We start from the raw sequence: 20,258 nt of genomic DNA on the forward strand, positions 1-20,258 counted from the left end.
GAGTGAAAATAAGATATCAAATCACAAGCATTAGTTTCTAATAAATTAGACATATACTGCATTGTCAGCACTGATAAGATTTTCTTTTAATATTTTCCCAGGGTACCCAAACTTTAAAGAGCCAACTTTCCACCTTTCATGTGAATAAAATTAAATTTAACAGCATTTCTACCATGAATGGTATTATGTGTGTTTATTATTTCCTTCATAAACTATATATATGCTGATATTTGCATTTTACTTAAGAACCTCAGACCGAATCAAGGCAATTACTTCTGACGATACAATAAAACCTCATTAATTCAGAATCCACTAATTGAGCATCTACAAGCAACGCAGAGAAAGGCTGACCTCAATCCAGGATATACCAATAAAGAGGACTATCTAGTCAAATTAAAAATATAAGCCTGACTAAACAAAGGGGAGAACTGGAAAATTACTTAGGAAAAAGTGTTTTTAATCATCCTCAAATATTTTTTTGAAAGATCCTGATAATTTGAAGTCATTCTTATCTATTTTTGACAGCAAGTCCCCTCAAAGCATTTATTATTAACATGCAATGTGATGAGTCTGAGTCACAGGACATACACGGGAAAGTCGTATTCTGTAATGAAGATGTCACACATTTGGTGTGATGCTCCAAAGCCAGTTAGCACTGCTCTTCAGAGGTGATTTACTGCAAAGTGAGACCATGGCGAGATTCAACGTTTACCCAGTTCATTTCTGGTACACTACTAACTCACAGATTAGAACAGTATTCTAGAGCCACCCAAGTAAGAGCCCTCCACAATACACCGACCTGCTTATTCTCAAACACATGAAATCACTGACTTTCGTGCGGCATTAAGAGATGCTCTTTTCTAGGCACTGCTCAGCTGCCGATGGGAATGCTCTGAGCTTCAGGGTTGTCATGCAGTTTGTGTTCTCCTCGGAGACAAGGACTGTACCATGAACAGGCCCTTAATAATGACAGAAGCTCACATTTATGGAGGTCTTTATAGTTTAAAAACACTCCTTTGACAACAGCTCTGTGAGGCAGGTAGGGCAGATACCGTCCTCACTGTTTTAGAGACTGAGATGAAAGGGCCTGCCTGCCCAAGATGCCCTGGCAAGTGAGTAGTAGGGCTCTTGCCATTCCTCCACTTACCAGATAGCCCCTCTCTTTCAACTGAATTCTACCAATTACGTACAAAGTCTGGCTCCCCCTGTTGGCACTGACTCTCCTTGTCACAACGTTTGGCCCTGAAGAGGAGGCACGTGAAGGAGGACTCCTACATTCCATGAGTTCATACTCTTAAAGAGGAGGGTCGCCACATCCAAACGTAGTCTACATTCTTTAGTCTGTGACAGCCTGGCTGAGCACTAACCAGCATTACCCCATTGGTCTTCATGTTTTCTTGAACTGCCTTTCCTGTTCCATTCTTTTTTAGGGATAGTCCAATTCAGTGCTGGGCAAAGATGGGCAATTTTGTATGGGAAAACCACCAATGACACAGGGTATCCATCAAATCCTAAAAATAAGTAAAGTCTAGTTCCTAACAGAGAAGCTCCATTTACAGTAAATGCTGCCATATGGGAGGACTGAAGGGTAGGGAAGGAAATTGGCTCCTGGTTATTCTCCAACACATGGAATATACATTCAAGTTTGAATGGAAAATTTGGACTGTTCTACGTAATAAGGGGCTCAGACTGAAAATCTTATATGCAAATCTTATGGAAGCAAAATTGGACCACAGGGAACATATTAATTGGGCTTTGTCTTGAAATTTTTTGGGAGGGAAACCACATTTCATTGCATTGGGAAGCAATTCCAGACATACAACGGCTAGGTTGGCTATTTAATTTTAGATGATGAAAGCCAAAATGATTTGTTTTTGGAGATACAACTACATTTTCAATTGTGTTTTATATGACCAAAGATCAGATGTCTCCAACACTAGAACTGTACCCACAAAGCTGCAAAAGCTTTCAAGTCAATGAGTTGATTTCCCAGTTTTTGCTTTGGAAGTTAGTTGTGTTTTGCTATTTCCATGAAATCAGTCATCTTTTCATGCCAAAAATGGGAAGGGATAGACAGTCTCCTTTCTAGAAATGATGCTAATGTACCATGACCAAAAAAAGTACGTTTCCTTTCCCTAACAGATAATCTGGTAGAAAAATGAATCAGTCTTTCAGAAATGGAAAGATTTTCCTCAAATATATATATGTATGTGTGTGTGGTTTTTTCTCTCTCTCTCATTTTCTCAGCAATTGGTCTGAGCCTTCCCTGAGTTATACTATAATAAGAATTATACCATTTGGGGCTTTTGAGTGAAAGGGGGCTACTTAAGAGGTGAGGTAAACAGAAAGAAAACAGAAGGCCTAAAAATGAGATTTCTGGCACATAGGTTCAAGAAAGAAGCTTCATCCAGAAGGCAAACAAAAAGCTATTTATTTCAGCTGCTTCTTGAGAATACCCTGTTACTGCATGCCACTCCACCCCCCCCATCAGTTTAAGTACCATGCCGAAGAGTGAGCCATCACATGTCACATTTAAGACTGTCAATGCTGTTTTTGTTTCTGGAGCATTGCAAAGGTGCGGCAAGAAAAGAAAGAGAGGTGTCATTTTGTAACAGAATTAAGTTTCTTCCTTATACAACTTCAGGTCATTCACTGATCTTGAAGACTGATTTAAAAAATCTGTCAGAAGTCACTCAAAGTATGTCCTCATAAACAATAAAACCTAATAAATTTAAAATCTACTGATTTGAAAATCACAGAAATTTGGACCAGGGTAGGGCTCAAAATGATCCTAGGATTTCTCTAAAGAGAGGATTTAATCAAGTGTTTTCTCTCATCCTACACGCAACCAAAGGTGGAGAGAACATTCTTCAAGTTTCTGAGGCCACCTCCAGATAAGCCCAGGAGGGGATAAAAATTTGCTTCACCCCTCCCATTACTGTTGGGACAGTGGTGCCTAATCCCTTTTGGTGAAACTGGCATATTAGCCAATAACAGTAAGTATAAAACCACCTCTGGCATTACTGGATATGTCCTTCACAGAGAGGTAGACCTAACCAAAGACAATAGGCACGTTTATCAAAAGGTCAATCCACTTGCCAAATTTTCCACCATTTCTACTTATACTAGTAAATATTCTGGTGCTGATACAGCTAATAGCACCGAAAGATGGCTAAAGATCTGCATCAAATTGATTTTACTCAATTTATGTAACACAGGGCTATAAAAACAGATATTCATTTATTAAATACTTAAAAAAAAATTTCTACCTACCCAGCCTAATTTCTTTCATGGTGTATAAATGTCTGTTAATCTGTATGTGTTAGAATATTAACCCCTTTCCGGAGGGGATCGTGCAAGGGGCTAAAATCACGAGTAAAAGAGAAACTCAACTGAAGAATTCTTTTCAGTTCCATATTCAAGAAGCCAATGGCAAAAAAAAAAGTTTCTAAATCAGTTAGAGAGTACATTGAGCTTAATCTTACCACGTGAAATCTTTCATGTAGTATTAATGAAAAGGCTACTCAAGGGGCCCTTAGAACAACTGGAATTTACATCTGTATGCACAAGACAAGGGACCTGGGATTCCAGGATATTATCAGAATACTTACATCTGTGTTCTTAAAACACCGATTTATCATGGTCCTTCAAATTCTCCCTTCCCCTCTTATCTTTCTAAAATAACTAGATAAGCTCCAACACTCTGTAGCACTGGGCTTTGCTAAATTAGCTTAAATATTTCAAGTACTGCCCACTCCTACTCCCCTCTCCCCACTTGAGATCTTCAATAAAAAGGTAAATAATACTTTGGAACAAATCTCTGGGTCCAGCCCCATAAAAAATAATCTGCCACTTCCCTAAAATGTCTCACAACTCAAAGGCTCCAACAACGGTATTTTAAAAATAAATGAATATGTAAGACACAAAAAACCATAAATACATAACCCATAGCCCTATACTCCCTTCTCCACAATGGCATCTTGCCATCTATCACAAAATGCCTGCTACTGGATCTTTGTAATCTTCCGAGTTCAAATCTGGTCCTCAGATATTTCCGGGCTATGTGACTCTAGGTAAATCACTTCAATTCTGTGTGCCTCAGTCTCCTCAACTATAAAATAGGGATAATAACCACATGTACATCACAGAGTTGTAAAGATGAACAAGTGAGATAACAATTGTAAAGTGGCTGACACATGCCAGGCGCTACGTAAATGCTTATTTCCTTCCTTTCCTATTGTAGTGCTCGTTTTCTTTTCTTTTTTTGCTTTTTTTTTTTTTTGGTGAGGCAACTGGGGTTAAGTGACTTGCCAAGAGCCACAGAGCTAGTGAGTGTTAGTGTCTGAGGCCACATTTGAACTCAGGACCTCCTGACTCCGGGGCTGGTGCTCTACCCACCGCATCACCCAGCTGCCCCCATGTAGGGCTTCTTCAATTAACCGGGGAGCCTATACCACATCTTGGTCTCAGGTCATCTACAATTAGGACTGAGGATATTTAGGAAGCCAAGTGCCACAGGCTAGGACAGATCCCAAGGAGGGATAATGGGTTTTTCCTTAGGTCTCTATGTGGCTTTGATGGCACCACAAACTGTGGTTTCATCTCCATAATTTCCATAAACTTTACTTGGGAACGGATTAATGTGGCTGAGGACACGTAGCGCAGAAGATGCAACCTGAGCCAGCAGAGCTGCGCCTTGGAACGGCTTTTGACTTGAGTTCCAAACCACACATATTTGAACAGTTAACAAATGCAACAGGGGGATATTGGTACACAACATCTAAGTCCAGTCCAAAGGCTCTGTTTGTCCTCCACCCTCCTTTAAACTCCCTGCCCCCACCTGACTTTCCCAAGAACAATTCTACTGCTTGATTATATAGATGGGAATTTTAGAAAAAAGCAGGGGTGGGAGGATTTTCAAAAGGTCTCCATGCACAAACAAGGCTAGGAGCCTGGATGCATTTTAATCAACTAGAGCTGAAGGGAGATTTTTAAAAAACCTTATAAATAAAATCATTTTTAAGTAAACAAAAATGAAGCCAATGTTTCTTGTAAGACAATTTTTCAGATGGATTACTGGAAGGAGTATTCTTCAACAGCTTTATGGTTTTCCCTCTGATCATGTGCTTAGGATGAGAGTCATTTTAAACAAAGACGCTAAGATATAAGCCTTCATTTAAATGAAATATAACAAAGGAAACAAAAAAGTCTGATTCCAAATGTAGATACGGAGGCGGAACTCTTGGACTCCTGGGTTCTACTGCTGGCTCTGGCCCTAGATTTGGGTCAGCTTTCGGTCAATATCTCACTTCTAATCCCCTCAAGTCATTTGCTGGTCCCTTTTGTCTAAACAGCCAAAGTCAATTTTTCATTAGTCAGTGGGGAAAAGCCCTCAGTTACACCCCTGGATCTTGTTCAATTGACTGGGGTTGATGGAGACAGTTATAATTCACTTTCAAGAACCTGGAATTATTTATCCCTTGTGTAGAAACTGGTGTGTCCCTGGTAAGATAACAATGCCATCATAACTCAAACCTGGAGGGAGTGAAACAATTCTGCAATTATTTAAGGGGAAGAGAACGATCCCCACTTGCAAAAATGATTGTTTTTCCTGATTCGATCTGAAAATGATAGCAGTCCTACTTTTAAATGCTGGGCAAACTGAACTGGGAAAAAGTCTGTAGTGGGAATTATTATCCCTTTATCCTTCATAAAAATTTACAGAGCCTAGGAAAAAAACCTTACTCTCTGCTCTGCTTCCAATCATGTTATATTATTATCAGACAATTAGCAGGTAGCAGTGACAGTTGTTTACACAGAAGCTAGATTTTGCAACAGAATTTCAGGTGGTATGGGAACTCAAGCTGGTTATGGAATTGGAAGATTCCAAAGCTGAGGTTAATCTAATTCTATTTCAAGTAGTATCTGCAGGGAGCCCTATTATAGATATGATCACCTTTCCTTTTCAGATGAAGAAGTTAAGGCCCAGAGATCTTCACTTCCCCACCGCAGTCATGTATGACATCTAGGACACCAATGATGTGACCTTCAGGTAACTACATCTGGTGTCATAGTGAACATCATGTGGAAGTTTATGGAGTCTCCATTTTGCAGAAGGCTGGTACAGGTGCCATTTTCCACTCATATTTCCATCCATGACCTCTGTGTCAGAGACACTCCTAAGGACTGAGCTAAGTGACTCAAGATTGGCTCTTTTATCTCCAGAATTCCTTCTCTTGTTATGATCCCAGGTGAAAGACCATTTGTTCAGCACTTGAAACTTTTGCCTCTGAAATCAAGGCAATAAGACACCATGCAGCAATCCCGTCAGATGTGAAGTCTGCAAACTGCTACTCTGGGCTTGATTGGGAAGCTGCACATTTTAGCTTTAAGATTGCCGCTCAATAGCCCTTTGACTTGGAGCAAGAAACTCAGGTGCTGTGTGCCTCCACATCCTCTGCTGTTAGCTGTGCTGTAAAACTGCCACAGCAGGTGATAAGGAATGAGCATCACAAGCTGGCAAGTCATTCTCAAGGGTCACATCATGAGAGAAAGCAGTGAACTTGTCCTCTTTAGGCAAGAGATGCGGAAAGCAGAGGCATCAAAGGTAGTTCTGCGTGAATCAAGGTTATCAATAAACACCATGTGCTATTACTAGCAGTACTAAAAATAACAACAATTCACAAACTTGAACACATGGTCTTTGATCTTCTTCCCCTAATACAGCTGAAAGAATCTCAAACGTTTTGCTGCCGTTACTCATCCTGAGCTTGAGCACCCCTGATAACCATACAAGAATGTCACTGTCCTGTATGCCGTGCCTTCCCCATCACGTGTCCTTGCTTCTGGCTGACCACAAGTGGGACCTAGAACCTGAACACGTGGGAGATAAGAGCTGTGGCTCAGACAGTCCACAAGCACTCTCACGTCTGCTGGCTATGTGCCAGGCACTGTGCTAAGTGCAGGGGTAATAAGAAAAGCAGCAGACAGGCCCTGCTCTCAAGGAGCTCACACCCTAATGAGGGAGGCAACGAGCAAAGAACTATGTACACAGATAAAGTGTGCTCTCGGAGGTGAGGCCTAGAATTAAGGGGGACCAGGAGAGGTTTCCTGAAAAAAGGCGAAATTTTAGCTGAGAATGGAAGGAAGTCGAGGAGGCAGAGAGGTGAAAGTCAGGAGGGAGAATATTCCAGTTACAGAAGACAGCATGGGAAGATGCACTGAGTGTCTTGAGTGAGGAATACAAGGTGGCTAGTGTCACGGAGAAGACCAGAAAGGCAGAGGTGGAGGCCGCTTATCAAAGGCTTTAAAAAACCAAACAGGGGATTTTGTATTTGATCCTGGAAGTTGCAGGAGCCACTGAAGTTCATGGAGTAAGGGGAAGTGAAATCTTCAGATCTGAACTTTAGGAAGACACTCTGGTAACTGAGTGAGAATGGACTGGGGCGGAGAGACTTGTGGTACCCTGGTCACTATTGTAAACAATCCAGGCATGAGGTGATGAAGGCCTTCGCACGAAGGTGGTGGCAGCATCAGAGGAGAGAAGGGGTCCTATGGGAGAGGGGTCGAAATGGGAGAACTGACAAGTTTGGGAAAGATCAAAGAGAGTGAGGAGCAGAGGAGGACATTTAGGTTGAGAGTGTGGACTAAGGATGGGGAGGCCCTCCACAGTAACAGGATCAGGGCTGGAAGGACTCTTTTTTTTCTTTTTTTAGTATCCTGTAGTCTGTATTCAGGGTCTTTCCAGGTTTTTCTGAAATCACCCTGTTTGTCATTTTTGATAGCACAATAATATTCCATTATAACATCTACCACAGCTTGTTCGGCCATTCCTCAACAGGTGGGCATCCCCCTTCAATTTCTAATTCTTAACCACTACAAAAAGAGCCGCTATAAATATTTTTGTACAAATAGGTCCTCTCTCCCCTCCTCCTCCCTTTAAAATCTCTTTGGGATACAGCCTAGCAGTGGTATTGCTGGATCAAAGGTTGTGCACAGTTTTATAGCTCTTTAGGCACAGTGGCTATATAGGGCTTATTGCTTCTGTATGCTGTCTGGATAACTAATATTCAACATCATTACTGCATTAAGCCTTTGTGCCACGCTTTTGATCTATTTCTTGAATTCCTCATCTATTTCTTCTTTCATTTCTGCCTTTGTTTCCCTACTGATAGGATACAGTAGGCACTTAATAGACTGTTATGTTGAATGTTTTGCTGAAATAAAGTTTGTGTACCTACATAGATGAAATTACAGCTCCTTTAAGTACTGAAATGCATACTTTTTACACCTGCCCAAATTTCTACTATCGAGTTGAACATCTTGGAGAGTTAATTCAAAACCAATAATATCATTATAAGAGTCTTCTGAAAAGTCTATTCATTCCACCAGATGATAGTAAATCCACGCTTGACTTCAATGGACTTAGGCTATGACTTTAACATACTTCACACATATTTCCTTTTTTTAAATTTTTAAAATTAAAAATTTTGTTTTTGGTTTGTTTTTGCTAGGCAATGGGGTTAAGTGACTTGCCCAGAGTCACACAGCTAGTAAGTGTTACGTGTCTGTGGTCGGATTTGAACTCAGGTCCTCCTGAATCCAGGGCCGGTGCTCTATCCACTGTGCCACCTAGCTACCCCCACACATATTTCTTTGATTTAGAGCCCCAAACCAGCAGCTATGACAAAGGGAGATGAGGTGAACCTGGCTGAAATGAATGGTTAAAAAATGAGTGTTATGTCAGCACTTAGGTTACGTGTGATTTTTGATATTCAAACTCAAATTAGTCGATGATTTCCCCACGTATCCACATCAGTCATTATCCTGCTTTTGTCCTGCACACCAAGGCACAAAAGATGATGTGGTCTAAGTGCAACAGATAATCTCACACTATCAACTGATAATCTGATAATGTGATTTTATGAAGCAGTAGGGATGCAAAGATAAAAACGAACAGTTCCCATTCTCAAGTAGCTTACAGATGACCAGGAGATAGAACATCTAAACAAACGAGTAAATATGAGGTAATTTGAGGAGGCGTAAGGCACTAATATCTAGAATGCAGATCCGACTTAAAATCAGGAAACTCAACAGTAGCATCAGGCAGTAAGACCATGGAAAGGAACACAGCAGGCCCAACCTCAGATGAAGAAATGCAGGGCCGTCAGGGAAGAACAAGTCCTGTAGCTTAATACCATTAGACACCAGGCACAGAGGCCAAGAGGCGGCCAAGGGGTGTTTTCTCAAGGACATTTCCCTACTTATGCATCCTGCCCTCCCATCAGGAGAACTACTATAGCTCACCATAGTTGCAGTCGTCTGTGCCCCATGACTTATTTAAAGCTGGCCAAAAAAAAAAAGACCAATTTTAGTTATAAACATTTGAATTACATACGAAAGGAAAGGATGACAGAGGATTAAACACATCAGGGTAGATTATAAGGAGAAGAAACAGAGCTTACTTAGAAATAACAGAAGGTCCCCTGGAGTCCCCACGCTTACTGACCTGGGCCCGCTCAGTGTTGCTGTGTCTCTCACCGCCTGAGCTGTTTCTGATGCAAAATCTAGAGCACCGGCCACCGGCTTGGTCACTGTGCCGACGAGCCCTTTGCCAAGCCCAGATATGAAACCGCTGACTCCCCCTTCGGTTTTCACACCTTCTACCGTTGAGGTTATCACACTGGTCAACCCACCAATGATACCTGGGCGGGGGGAAAAACCAAAACTCGTTATAATCAGATTAAAAGCCCCACTATCAAAAGCGTAATAAATGCCCTCTGCTCAATGCCTTCTAGGCCTTGTACTTCCAGGCCTAATATTCTATTTCATTTGATGGTTATTATAGTATCACATCTGAAATTTCTTTCTTTGAGTGAACAGTGACATGAATTATTTTTTAAAAGCCTTCTCACATACACAAAGGCACACGCATATAGATAAACACATAATAAACAAGTAACATGTTTAATATGAAGTCTGAACAGCTCACAAGTGGATACTATCTCAGCCCACAACCCTAGGGCCATATATTCTAACCAAGTTACAAGTGTGGTTTGAAGAATCTCAATGCATTTTATTAATGTCTGATGTTGTATTTACATACTACTTACACTAGCTGGCAAAGCAACCGAAGGACATTTAATCTGTAGAGCACCTATAAGAACAAAGCAGACCGATCCAAGATGGGACATGAGTGACCGTAACCAAGAGTGACAGTAGATTAAGCTTTGGGTCACAGTGGACCCCAAACTGAATGTGGATCACTAATGAAACGATCTTGTTTAAAAATTTTTTTTTTAAATCAAACACAGCTGTGGAATTAATTCTGCCTAGTCCTTGATTCTGTAGCTTAAGGGATAGTGTGGAAAACTTGGAAAAGATTCATGGGAGAAGAGCTATGTTGATTAAGGGGTTCAAAAACTTAAACACTGAAAGGGTAAAGGAACAGACTAGCTTCAGAAAGGAAGGAACACAAGTAATTTAGTAACACTTTAAAATCCGGTAGATAATTAGTAGAGAACGCAACAGACGTGGAGGTAGGAAGACCTGGGTTCAAATCCTGCCTCAGACTCTTAGTAGCGGTGTGACCCTGAGCAGGTCACTTAACCTCTCTATGCCTCAGTTTCTTCATGTATAAAACGATGGACTTGATGGATTCTGAGGTCCCTGCTAGCTCTAAATCGATGATCCTATGACCCTGTGAATACAAATGATACCTAGTGGCTCAAAACACAAAACACTAAAAGGAAGCTGAAAGGAAAAGAGTTACTGTGGGCTGATCGATCTGATGAGCATCTACTGACGCCCTGAATAAGGCATAAAGGGAGGCACTTTCTCTCACATTGATCAAATCACTGGGGCTGATTCAGAAGAATCACCCAAGAGCTGCAAGAGTCACTGAAAAGGAACAAAGAATGCACAGGAAAGGAATGCAAGTCCAAAAAGTGCACATGAACACCGGGTTTCAGAGTGTGACCCGAATGACCGAAGGAAGTCAGAGCGGCAGAAGCCTCAGAGAAGACAACCAGAGCATCTCGATGACAGAGGCAGCTGGCTACAGCACAGGGTCTGGCCAGCCCCTTTGAGTGGTCAAGGATGCTTACCCTCAGCCGCCTGGCTGTGAGGAGGCTCTCCGGGCTCTTCAGTTCCTCCAGGGAGACAAACTGGGAAAGTCACTTCTTGCTGAAAGGGATTCCTAACAACTTCGAAGATTTCTCTTCTGATTCTTGGTTCATTTTATGCAGTTCTGCAACATCCCTAACTGTGCTACTGGCAAAAGCTAAAGGCAAGGCAGGAGCTACACAGGAAGGTGGGATCAATTGACGAACAAGAACTGTGCTAAACGCTGATGACACAAAGACAAAGCCTTCAAAAACCTCACATTCTAACGGGGGAGACAAGACGTACAAGTATTGTACAGGTACAACTACAAGGCACTTCAGTATCTTTAGGATACATACAAAATGCACACAGGGTCATCTGGACGCTGATATACTAGCAGCTGGGGGGCCAGGAAAAACTTCATGGAGAAAGAAATCGGCTCACAGGCTGAGTCTTGAAGGAAAGCAGAGACTCAAAGGCAGAGCCGGGAAAGGGGTGTATTCCAGGCACAGGAGACAGTCAACGCAAAGCCGCAGGAACAGGACTGGAGCATCAGGTGTGAGGACCAATGAGTGAGCCAGGATGACATGACTGTAGAGCGAGAGAAGGGGAGGTCAGTGTAACAAGACTGGAAAGGCAGGAAAGGGCCAGGCTGTGAAGTGACTGAGAGGTCAAACAAAGCAGCTTAAATGTGATCTGAGAGACAACCACAGAGCCCCTGGAGTTTCCTGAGCAGGGGAGGTGCCATGACCAGAACAACTCTGAAAATCACCTTGGAGGGGAGAGAAGCTTGAGGCAGGGAGTCCACATAGGAAGATGCTGCAATAGTCTAGGAAGGAGGTGAACAGAGCCCGAACTGGGTAGTGGTTGTACGAATGGAGGAAAGTAAGGGAGAGAATGAGTTTTATTTTGGTCACGATAAATTTGAGACCCTGCAGGACGAGCAGCTAGGTGGTAGAGTAGGTGGTGCCAGGCCCGGAGTCAGGAATTCTCATTTTCCTGAATGCAAATCCAGCCTCGGACACTTACTAGCTACACGACCCTGGGCAAGTCACTTAAGCCTGTTTGCCTAACATGAGCTCGAGAAGGAAATGCAAACCCCTCCAGTATCTTTGCCAAAAAAATCCCAAATGGGGTCAGGAAGAGTTGGACATGACCCAACTCAACAACAGGAAAGGTCCAGTTGGCAGTACATGATGAGGGTCCGGAGCACAGCTGGAAGATAAGGGCTCGACATACGGATCCAGGAATCATCTTCACAGAGATGCCGATGGTGCGGGCACTAAGAGAGAGCACGGAGAGAAGAGGGGCCAGGACAAAGGCTCAGGGTGTACTCTTAGTGGGCATGACACGAGTGAAAACCCGGCAAAAGGAGGCTGAGAAGGAATGATCAGACAAGTAGAAGGATAAACAGATGAGAGCAGTGTCACAAAAGGCCAGAGAGGAGAGAATATCCAGGAAGACAGGACGGTCAACAACATCAAATGTTGCAGAGTAGTCAAGAGGTATGATGACTGACAAGAGGCCATCAGATCTGACTAGGAGATCACCGGTAACTTTGGAGCAGTTTTAGTTGAGTGATGAAGTCAGAAGCCAGATTGATGGGGGTTAAGAAGGGAGCGAGAAGAAAAGTGGAGGCACTGGATACAGATGTCTTTTGCAAGGAGTTTGGCTGAGATAGGAAAGAAAGATACAAGACAACAGTTAGCAGGAATGATAGGATCTACTGAGGGTTTTAAGACAGGGGAAGCTTGGGCTTGTTTGTAGGTAGCAGTGCTTACTATGTATCAAGCACCGGAGATATCAAGGAATCAGTACACAAGGAAAGACTGAAGGTCTAAATCGGAAGCTAGGAGACACAGTGTCAATGCTAACACTGATTTTATGATCATAAAATCTAACTGGAGACTGAAAAGGGATGAAGAGAACATTTAACTTTTGGGAAGGCAAATGGCCAAAATTACTTAAGTCAGCTAGGTACCCATTCTCTTACTGAAAATCTTAAGGAATTAAAAGCCCCAAATTTCCCATAGTAGTCTATTTCAGTGTTTTCATCCTGAATGAATTTCTTTCTTGAGAACTGAACTCTCTTCTGTTTTAATTTAAACTGATTTTCTCTTCCTGGTTTACCATAGATATAAAGAATAATTACTCAGCATTTTTTTTTCTACAGGGCACCTAGGTGGGGCAGTGGGGCAGTGCCAGGCCTGGAGTCAAGAAGACCTGAGTTCAAATATGGCCTCAGACCCTCACTAGCTGTGCGACTCTGGGCAAGTCCTTGATTTGCCTCAGTTTCCTCATCTGTAAAATGCACTAGAGAAGAAAACGGCAAACCACTCCAGTATCTTTGCCAGAAAGCCCCAAAAGGGGTCACAAAGAGCCAGACACAACTGAACAAAAAAAATTCTTTTCACAAAAAGTTTTAAAAAGCATTGTAATTGAAGTGAATAATTAATAAATCCTTATCTTCTCAGCACATTCGTCCTCCACACTGGGATGAATCCCTGTCCCTCTCTACCTTCCATGAATATTGCAGACAGGCAATATGGCAGAGTTGGAAAACATCACTGAACTTGGGATCACGGGCAGCTCATTTACTGTCCCTGACCCTCAGGCTCCTCATCTGTAAAGTGGGCAGAACAGCAAATGCATCATCCATGGAAAGGTCATTATGAAGGTAGTGCTTTGCAAACAGTAAAGTTCTAGAGAAGTGGTCGTCATCATCATCATCATCATCATCATTATAACTGTTATGACATAAAGGAAAGTACTTTGGGCTTTTCCAAAGGGAGGTGCCACACTGATCTAATGTAGGACTATTTTGGTTAACCAAAGAGTGACTAAATCCTAGGCCAGCTCACTCTACACTCGACTCTCAAATGTCATTCCATAGATTACCCTCACCCGTTTACCATCCTGGCCTGCCTTTCTTTGTCATTCAACATGCCTGACGGCTGCCTTCGCTGTCAGGGTGACTTCCTGGTGTCTGAGGAGCATAAAATCACTTTAAACATAATTTAAAAAGTCAATTCACTGCAAATTACCCTTTTGCCCTTACTTCTAGTCCTAAACATAGTATGCTAAAAACTCAAAGAAATTATTTGGGAATTCTACATACCACTGCCTGCTCCTTTCCTTACTCCGCCCTACCCATCATCAGCACAAATGAGAACTGAATGTACTTAATATGCTTCCTAATAATATCATATTATTTCTAAAAATACCGAATGTTGCTAAATATGAAGTGACAAAAGACAACTGGATTAGAAACAAAAGATCTGAATAAATTCACCACCAAATGGGCACATAGATTGACATGGCTATAAAGAGGTAGATGTACTAGAAAACAGCACTAGATTTCAAGTCAGAATCCCTGGTTTTAAAACAGATCTGCACATTACTATCTGGGGGACTTTGAGCAAGTTTCCTGCCTTAATATGCTGGGTCCAGATTATTTGGAGGAGAGACAGGGGGTCAATTTATTAAATTCCATGAAACTGGGAAGTGGCAGCCAAAGGACAGGAAGGGCCTGCCCATCTTGGAAATAAATTGAGCTTTCTCATTCTCTGCCATGTTTCCATCTCAAAAAAGGGAAAAAATTAAGTGACTTAAAACACTGTCAGATACATAAAGATACTGAACTAAGATTTCTTATAGACTTTCCCTTTTCTATACTAGACGGAACTCAAGAATTTAAACAAAAGCAGTTTGTTTTTTTCCATCACGGCTGAGCTTTAACCTTACCATGAGCCAGGCCATGGATGCCAGCTACAAGATGTTCCCCACTGGTCGCTGCATGGTATCGAATATACTCTCGCTCTGTTTGGTGGCGATTGTCCATGGTCTTCCCCAAGCCATCTGATAAAGTCCCAGCAAACTGCAATGAGTCAAACACAGTGAAAGAGTGCAAATCCATTTTGAATTGAAAATTACTTTCATGGGTACTGTTCATTGCTTCCAAACAGCATTCATTAAATATCGCTCATTCAATGAGTTCATTAGAAGATCTTGGTGTGCACTATACCACGTTCAAAATCTCAAAGTCAGGAAAAAATCTTATTTCCCAAGTAAGCACCGGTCCTGGTATTTCCATTTCATCTATGCAGAAACTGAGGTACACATGGAAGTCAATGAGGTAGATAACTATGGAGAGAAAGAATTGAACCAACTGCTTCCAGTATGAGATGGTTATCCTCCACCACAAGGCACGGGGAAATTTTATACACTCAGGTACACTTTTACCAGAGACACATTCTCATCCGTCAAGGCAGGATAAAAGAACATCAACCTATGTTTTGTCATGGGGTGATCTAAAAGGATTTAAGGTGACAGCTAATAAACCACAGGGTACTTAGCATTATCGCTCAGGCACAAAAGGAGAAAGATACTAAATATACAATTAACCTTCTCCTGAAGGACCTACCAAAATAAGAGGCTAAGTGCCAATGAGTCGAGACTAACCTTCCAAAAATTTCACAGGAATGTTATGCAGATACAAAGCTCGGCAGGAAACTCTCAGGCAGATATTCCTGTCTCCAAACCAGGGGTTTGTGTGTGTGGTGTGTGTGTGTGTGTGTGTGTGTGTGTGTGTGTGTGTGTGTGTGTGTGTGTGTGTGTGTGTTTGGAGGTGGGGGAGGGATAGCAGGGAGGGAAAGAAACTGGTTAATTCTGGTTGGCAATATGACTCTTCAGGAATCCTGTACTGCAAACAGTCAGTCATGAAAATTCTTGAATATGAGAACAGGTGAATTCTGGGCAAACCAGAAAAGCGCAGGAAAAAACCATCAGCATGCCCATGGCACCTTTCAGTAGACCAAAATCTGGCCTGAAGTGGACAGTAGGGCTTTGTAGTTGGCGTCAAGACTTATTAGACCGAGGGCAATGATGATCAGTCTTTCTGAAGCTGCCATCTCCTAGCGCTGTGTGCTTGCTTTTATATACCATCAAAAATTTTTCTATTTTAAAAAACTAAATAGCATTAATTTGTATTTCTCAATATTGAATTTTCACACCATTGGGATAGGATTTTGCTGTTCTTATTTTAACTTTATGACACTATTCAAGAGATCAGAAGGCAGCTTAGGGTGTCAAAAAACCAGTGTTTAGATCACTGCTCTAAGACATTATTAGTCAAAGAGTCATTTACCCACTTTCTGGTCCAATCAGAACTACGATGCTTCTGAGCAATTCCTATGGGATAGTCTTACTGCATACTCAGTAGCAAGCATCTAAAACTGAAAATAAGGTTACCTTCCTAGCAAAGAAACACCCCCGCTTCCCCAAGGAAGGGTCGGCACATCTTGCAAACGCTGGGCCCTCTACGTGTGCCCCTCCCATCTCTTCTAGAAGCTTAGCCTTTCAATCATCCCTCTCTTCCAAATGTTTACCCTCTCCTTCAGCAGTGTCTACAAGTACATTCATATTTTATTCATCACCATTCACTTGACCTACTGTCCTATATCTCCTCCTCCTTTTCATAGACACTGGTTGCCTCCATTTCCCCCCTTGCGATCTCACTTGTGTCTTTATCACTCTGCTGAAACAGCTCTCTCCAGGGTTACCAATGCCCACTAACTGCCACATCAGGTGGTCTTTTCTCTGACTTCTCAGGAGCTACTGCTACTGCTGACTTGCTTTCCTCCTAGGTCCTCTCTTCTCTTGGGGTTGTCATGACACGGCTTTCTCCTGGTTGTCCTCCTACTCATTCAGATGCCTATTCCCTTTTTGTTTTTGCAGGATTACTGTTCTTGAGTCCCCCCACTTTTCTCTCCTCCCCACGGGCATACTTCAGAGCTCTGTACGGGGCCCACCCACTGGCCTTCCCTCCTTCTCCCCCCTCCCCTCTGTTTTTCTTGGTACTCATGAGCTTCCAGGGGTTCCACTATCATTTTGATGCAGAAGATTCCCCAATCTGTATGCTCAGCCACAGTCTCCTCCTGAAATTTGGATCAGCACCACTAGCTGCCAATTTGATCTCTCTCACTGGATGTCTCACAGACAAGCCAAATTCAACATGTCCTTCCAGTCAGCCAGGTCAGCCACGCTGGAGTCTTCCTCAGCATTCCTATATTAGCATTCCCGCACAATCTGGTACTAAGTACTACTGACTCCACCATTCCAATACTTATGTCCCTTGCTCTAAATTTACCAGGCCACCACCTTAGTTTGGTCTTATCATTTCCTCATCAACTGCCTCAGTTTCCTCAACTGTAAAATAGGGATAATAATAGCACCTACCTCATAGGGTCACTGTAAGGATCAAATGAGATAATTCTGTGAAACACTGCACAGTGCCAGGCACACAGTAAGTGCTATATAAATGTTAGCTTGTGTTGTTATCATCTTAAACATCATTCCTGAGCCATCTCCAAACTATGGCTTGCCTGACATCAATGAGTGGTGAAAAATTCTCTTTTCTCAGACTTTCCTAGTTCTTTCACATTTTCTCAAACTTACTATTCCAGGTGCTGTTAATCTTTACTTGAGCTTTTGAGTCAAGTCCTTTCTGCCTATTTCTGGCAACTGAGTAGAATGAAGTTAAGAATCTCATAACATTTTTTTTCTTTCTTTCCTTAAAAAAAATTTTCTTAAGAGGAGTATGGAAGATAATCTGGGCGCTTTGCCCAAAACTTCTCCACACCCCACATCCCCTATTTGCATAAAACCGGTTTCAGGTCCAAAGCTTTTGTGTGAGCTGATGCCAAAAGCTTCATGGCTAACTTGTTCTCTAGTGACAGACACGACACCACCAACATTGAACTCACTCTGTAGTAAAAGACTTTGAGATATTTAGACCACAAAGCTTTGTCTGGCCCTTGGGGGATGAATAAGATGACCTAATACAAATTCTCTATCTTTATGACTGCTAAAATCTCATCAAATTCTACTAGGGTACCTTCCTTCTGGTAAGAAAAGAAGTAATAGCTAACTTTTAGAGCTAACTTTTCCAAGGACCTCTATCTGAGTTCTCATTTCTCTACTAACCCAAAAATGCTAATACAGCCTGATTGGGCTTGCAATGACCTAACTTATGTGATAAAAATCAAAGACAAATAGACAATTACATGAGCTCATCACCAAAGTCTTTGCCCATTAAACGTTTAGGCTCCCCATACATAACACTGTGCAGGAAATTTGGTAGACATGACTACTACTGGATATAGTCCAGAGCTCAAATCCCTTGGCAATCTGACTTTTCATGAAGCTGAAAATTTTCTGAGATAAAGGCACTGGAGATTTTGTTGTGTGAGGCAGTATTATTATAAATGGGATGTAACAAGAGGGCAAAATGTCTAAGGTATCTACTGCCAGGCTCTATAAAGGTTACATGGGGAGTGAGGGCCAAATGCCAAAGCAGGTTCAGAATGCTCTGCCCATATTACGGACCACCCCTCTCAGCCACATCAAAGTCTGACACAACTATCCTGCAGAAATGCTGGTGCAGCTGTCCCCCAGAGATATCTGGTCAAGCTGGAGGGAAAGAGAGTGTATGTTGACAAAGCAAAGTAATTCATTTTCTCCCACTAATACTGATGTATTCCAGAGGTTATGGGAGGCAGGGAGAATGGTCAAGATTCACACCAGTCAACATAGTTATCAGTTACTGATCAGTTACTGATCCTTGCTGGTGTTGTGATAGTTGTGAATTTGTGACTGACTTTTCACTGTGATCAGAGGCAAAACAAAAAACCAAGAACATGGTGATTGCTCACATTGCTAGGGCACAGTTTCTAATTATGGCTGCTTAACTTTGTGAAATTCTTTACTGCCCAAATGCAGCATTTAATGTGTGTTTAAAAATGAAAGCCAAATGAAGTTAATTTTCCTTCGAGAATTTCCTTAAGAGATCAAATAACTTCCAAGTTAAATTGAACCTAACAAAAGACAAAATAGAATTTTAAAGCAAAGATTCAGATACACACGAAGCAAATCACTGTAGTCCCTGGAACATAGCTATGGGATAGGAAGACATCAAAAAACTATTGAGAATAATAATGATGATGATGTTGTTAGTGACTAGCAGAGCACAGTAGTTAGTAGATGCAGAGATGGTCTCAGAGTCAGTAAGACCTGGTTGAATCTAACCTCTGACACAAAATGACTGGGCCAATCACTGCACCTCTCAGTGTCCCAGGCAACTTAGTTCCTTACTGGGAGTTCCCTACACTGTTGGAATTGGAGTAGTTTAAAAGTTTTATTGCCACTAATTCTCAGTGTGACCTTGGGCAAAACACAGATCCTCTCTGGGCCTCATTTCCCTCTTTGTATAAGGGGGAACTGGACACTGTATGACCTCTAAGGGCCCTTTGAGATCTGATGCCAATTAAAACTGACACTTGGATGGCAGTTTGCAAGGTACAAAACACTATCACACCAGTCCAAGTCTTCACTGGATCCTCACAACAGCCCTTTAAGGTAGGTAGGTAGGTCAGGAATAATCATCCCTATCTCCAAAAAAGGAAATGTAGAGCTTGAGCAGTTCAGAGACTTGTCCAGAGTCACCCAGCCAGCTGGAACTAAGGTTTGACTCCCACCTTCGGTCTAGGGCTCTTTCTATTTGACCACACTACCTAGACACAACTAGAGAGGAACAAAATGATTCAGATTCCCTGCTCTAGCTCCTCTTCCTAAGTGTTCACCTCTCCTATTGGAAAGAGAAAAGTCAACCACAGTTCTCATTCAGTGATGAGATAAGGAAAGTAGAAACGTACTCCATGTGCTCTACTGGAGGGGATGGAATGACTGACCGTTTAGATTGGTGGTGAGGACACTCTGCGAAGTACCAAAGCCCTATCTATTAACACCCTCAGTGCAAGATAAAAAGCAGGAGGATAATATTTGCAGAAACTTAATTTCATTTAGCTAATTTTGTAGCAACATTTTAGCCACAAAATACAGACAGGAAACAAGTAAATGTTGCTTGGGTGAAGATTTAAAATTTCCTAGGAACAGAATGTCCTTCAGAAAACCTGCCTGCTACACTTGCGAAGATAACGGTCTCCTCCAACCCCCACCCCCTCCAAGGCAGCTCTAGCACACACCACACTTCTGAGATCTGGACTCAGCCCAAAGTAATTAATTTCTATAAAGTCCTATTTTCTCTTTATCGGGGGTGGGGTAATATTCTCAAAAGTTCTTCAAGACGCCAATTCTGC

At 42.0% G+C, this 20,258-nt stretch overlaps 1 protein-coding gene across 1 annotated transcript in view; it reads right to left on the reverse strand.

The window, feature by feature from the left end:
- Nucleotides 1-20,258, reverse strand: part of VPS13D (vacuolar protein sorting 13 homolog D) — a 328,743-nt gene that overhangs the window by 70,578 nt on the left and 237,907 nt on the right. Inside the window, exons 66-67 of the mRNA XM_020973579.2 lie at nucleotides 14,848-14,980; nucleotides 9,509-9,704 (exon numbers count right to left, since the gene is read on the reverse strand). Coding sequence (XP_020829238.1) covers nucleotides 9,509-9,704; nucleotides 14,848-14,980 — 329 coding nt within the window. The remainder of the gene's footprint in view (nucleotides 1-9,508; nucleotides 9,705-14,847; nucleotides 14,981-20,258) is intronic.

The sequence above is a fragment of the Phascolarctos cinereus genome, unplaced genomic scaffold, assembly GCF_003287225.1.
Source record: "Phascolarctos cinereus isolate Bilbo 61053 unplaced genomic scaffold, phaCin_HiC Scaffold_726;HRSCAF=1367, whole genome shotgun sequence".
In the NCBI taxonomy this organism is placed as follows: Eukaryota; Metazoa; Chordata; class Mammalia; order Diprotodontia; family Phascolarctidae; genus Phascolarctos; species Phascolarctos cinereus.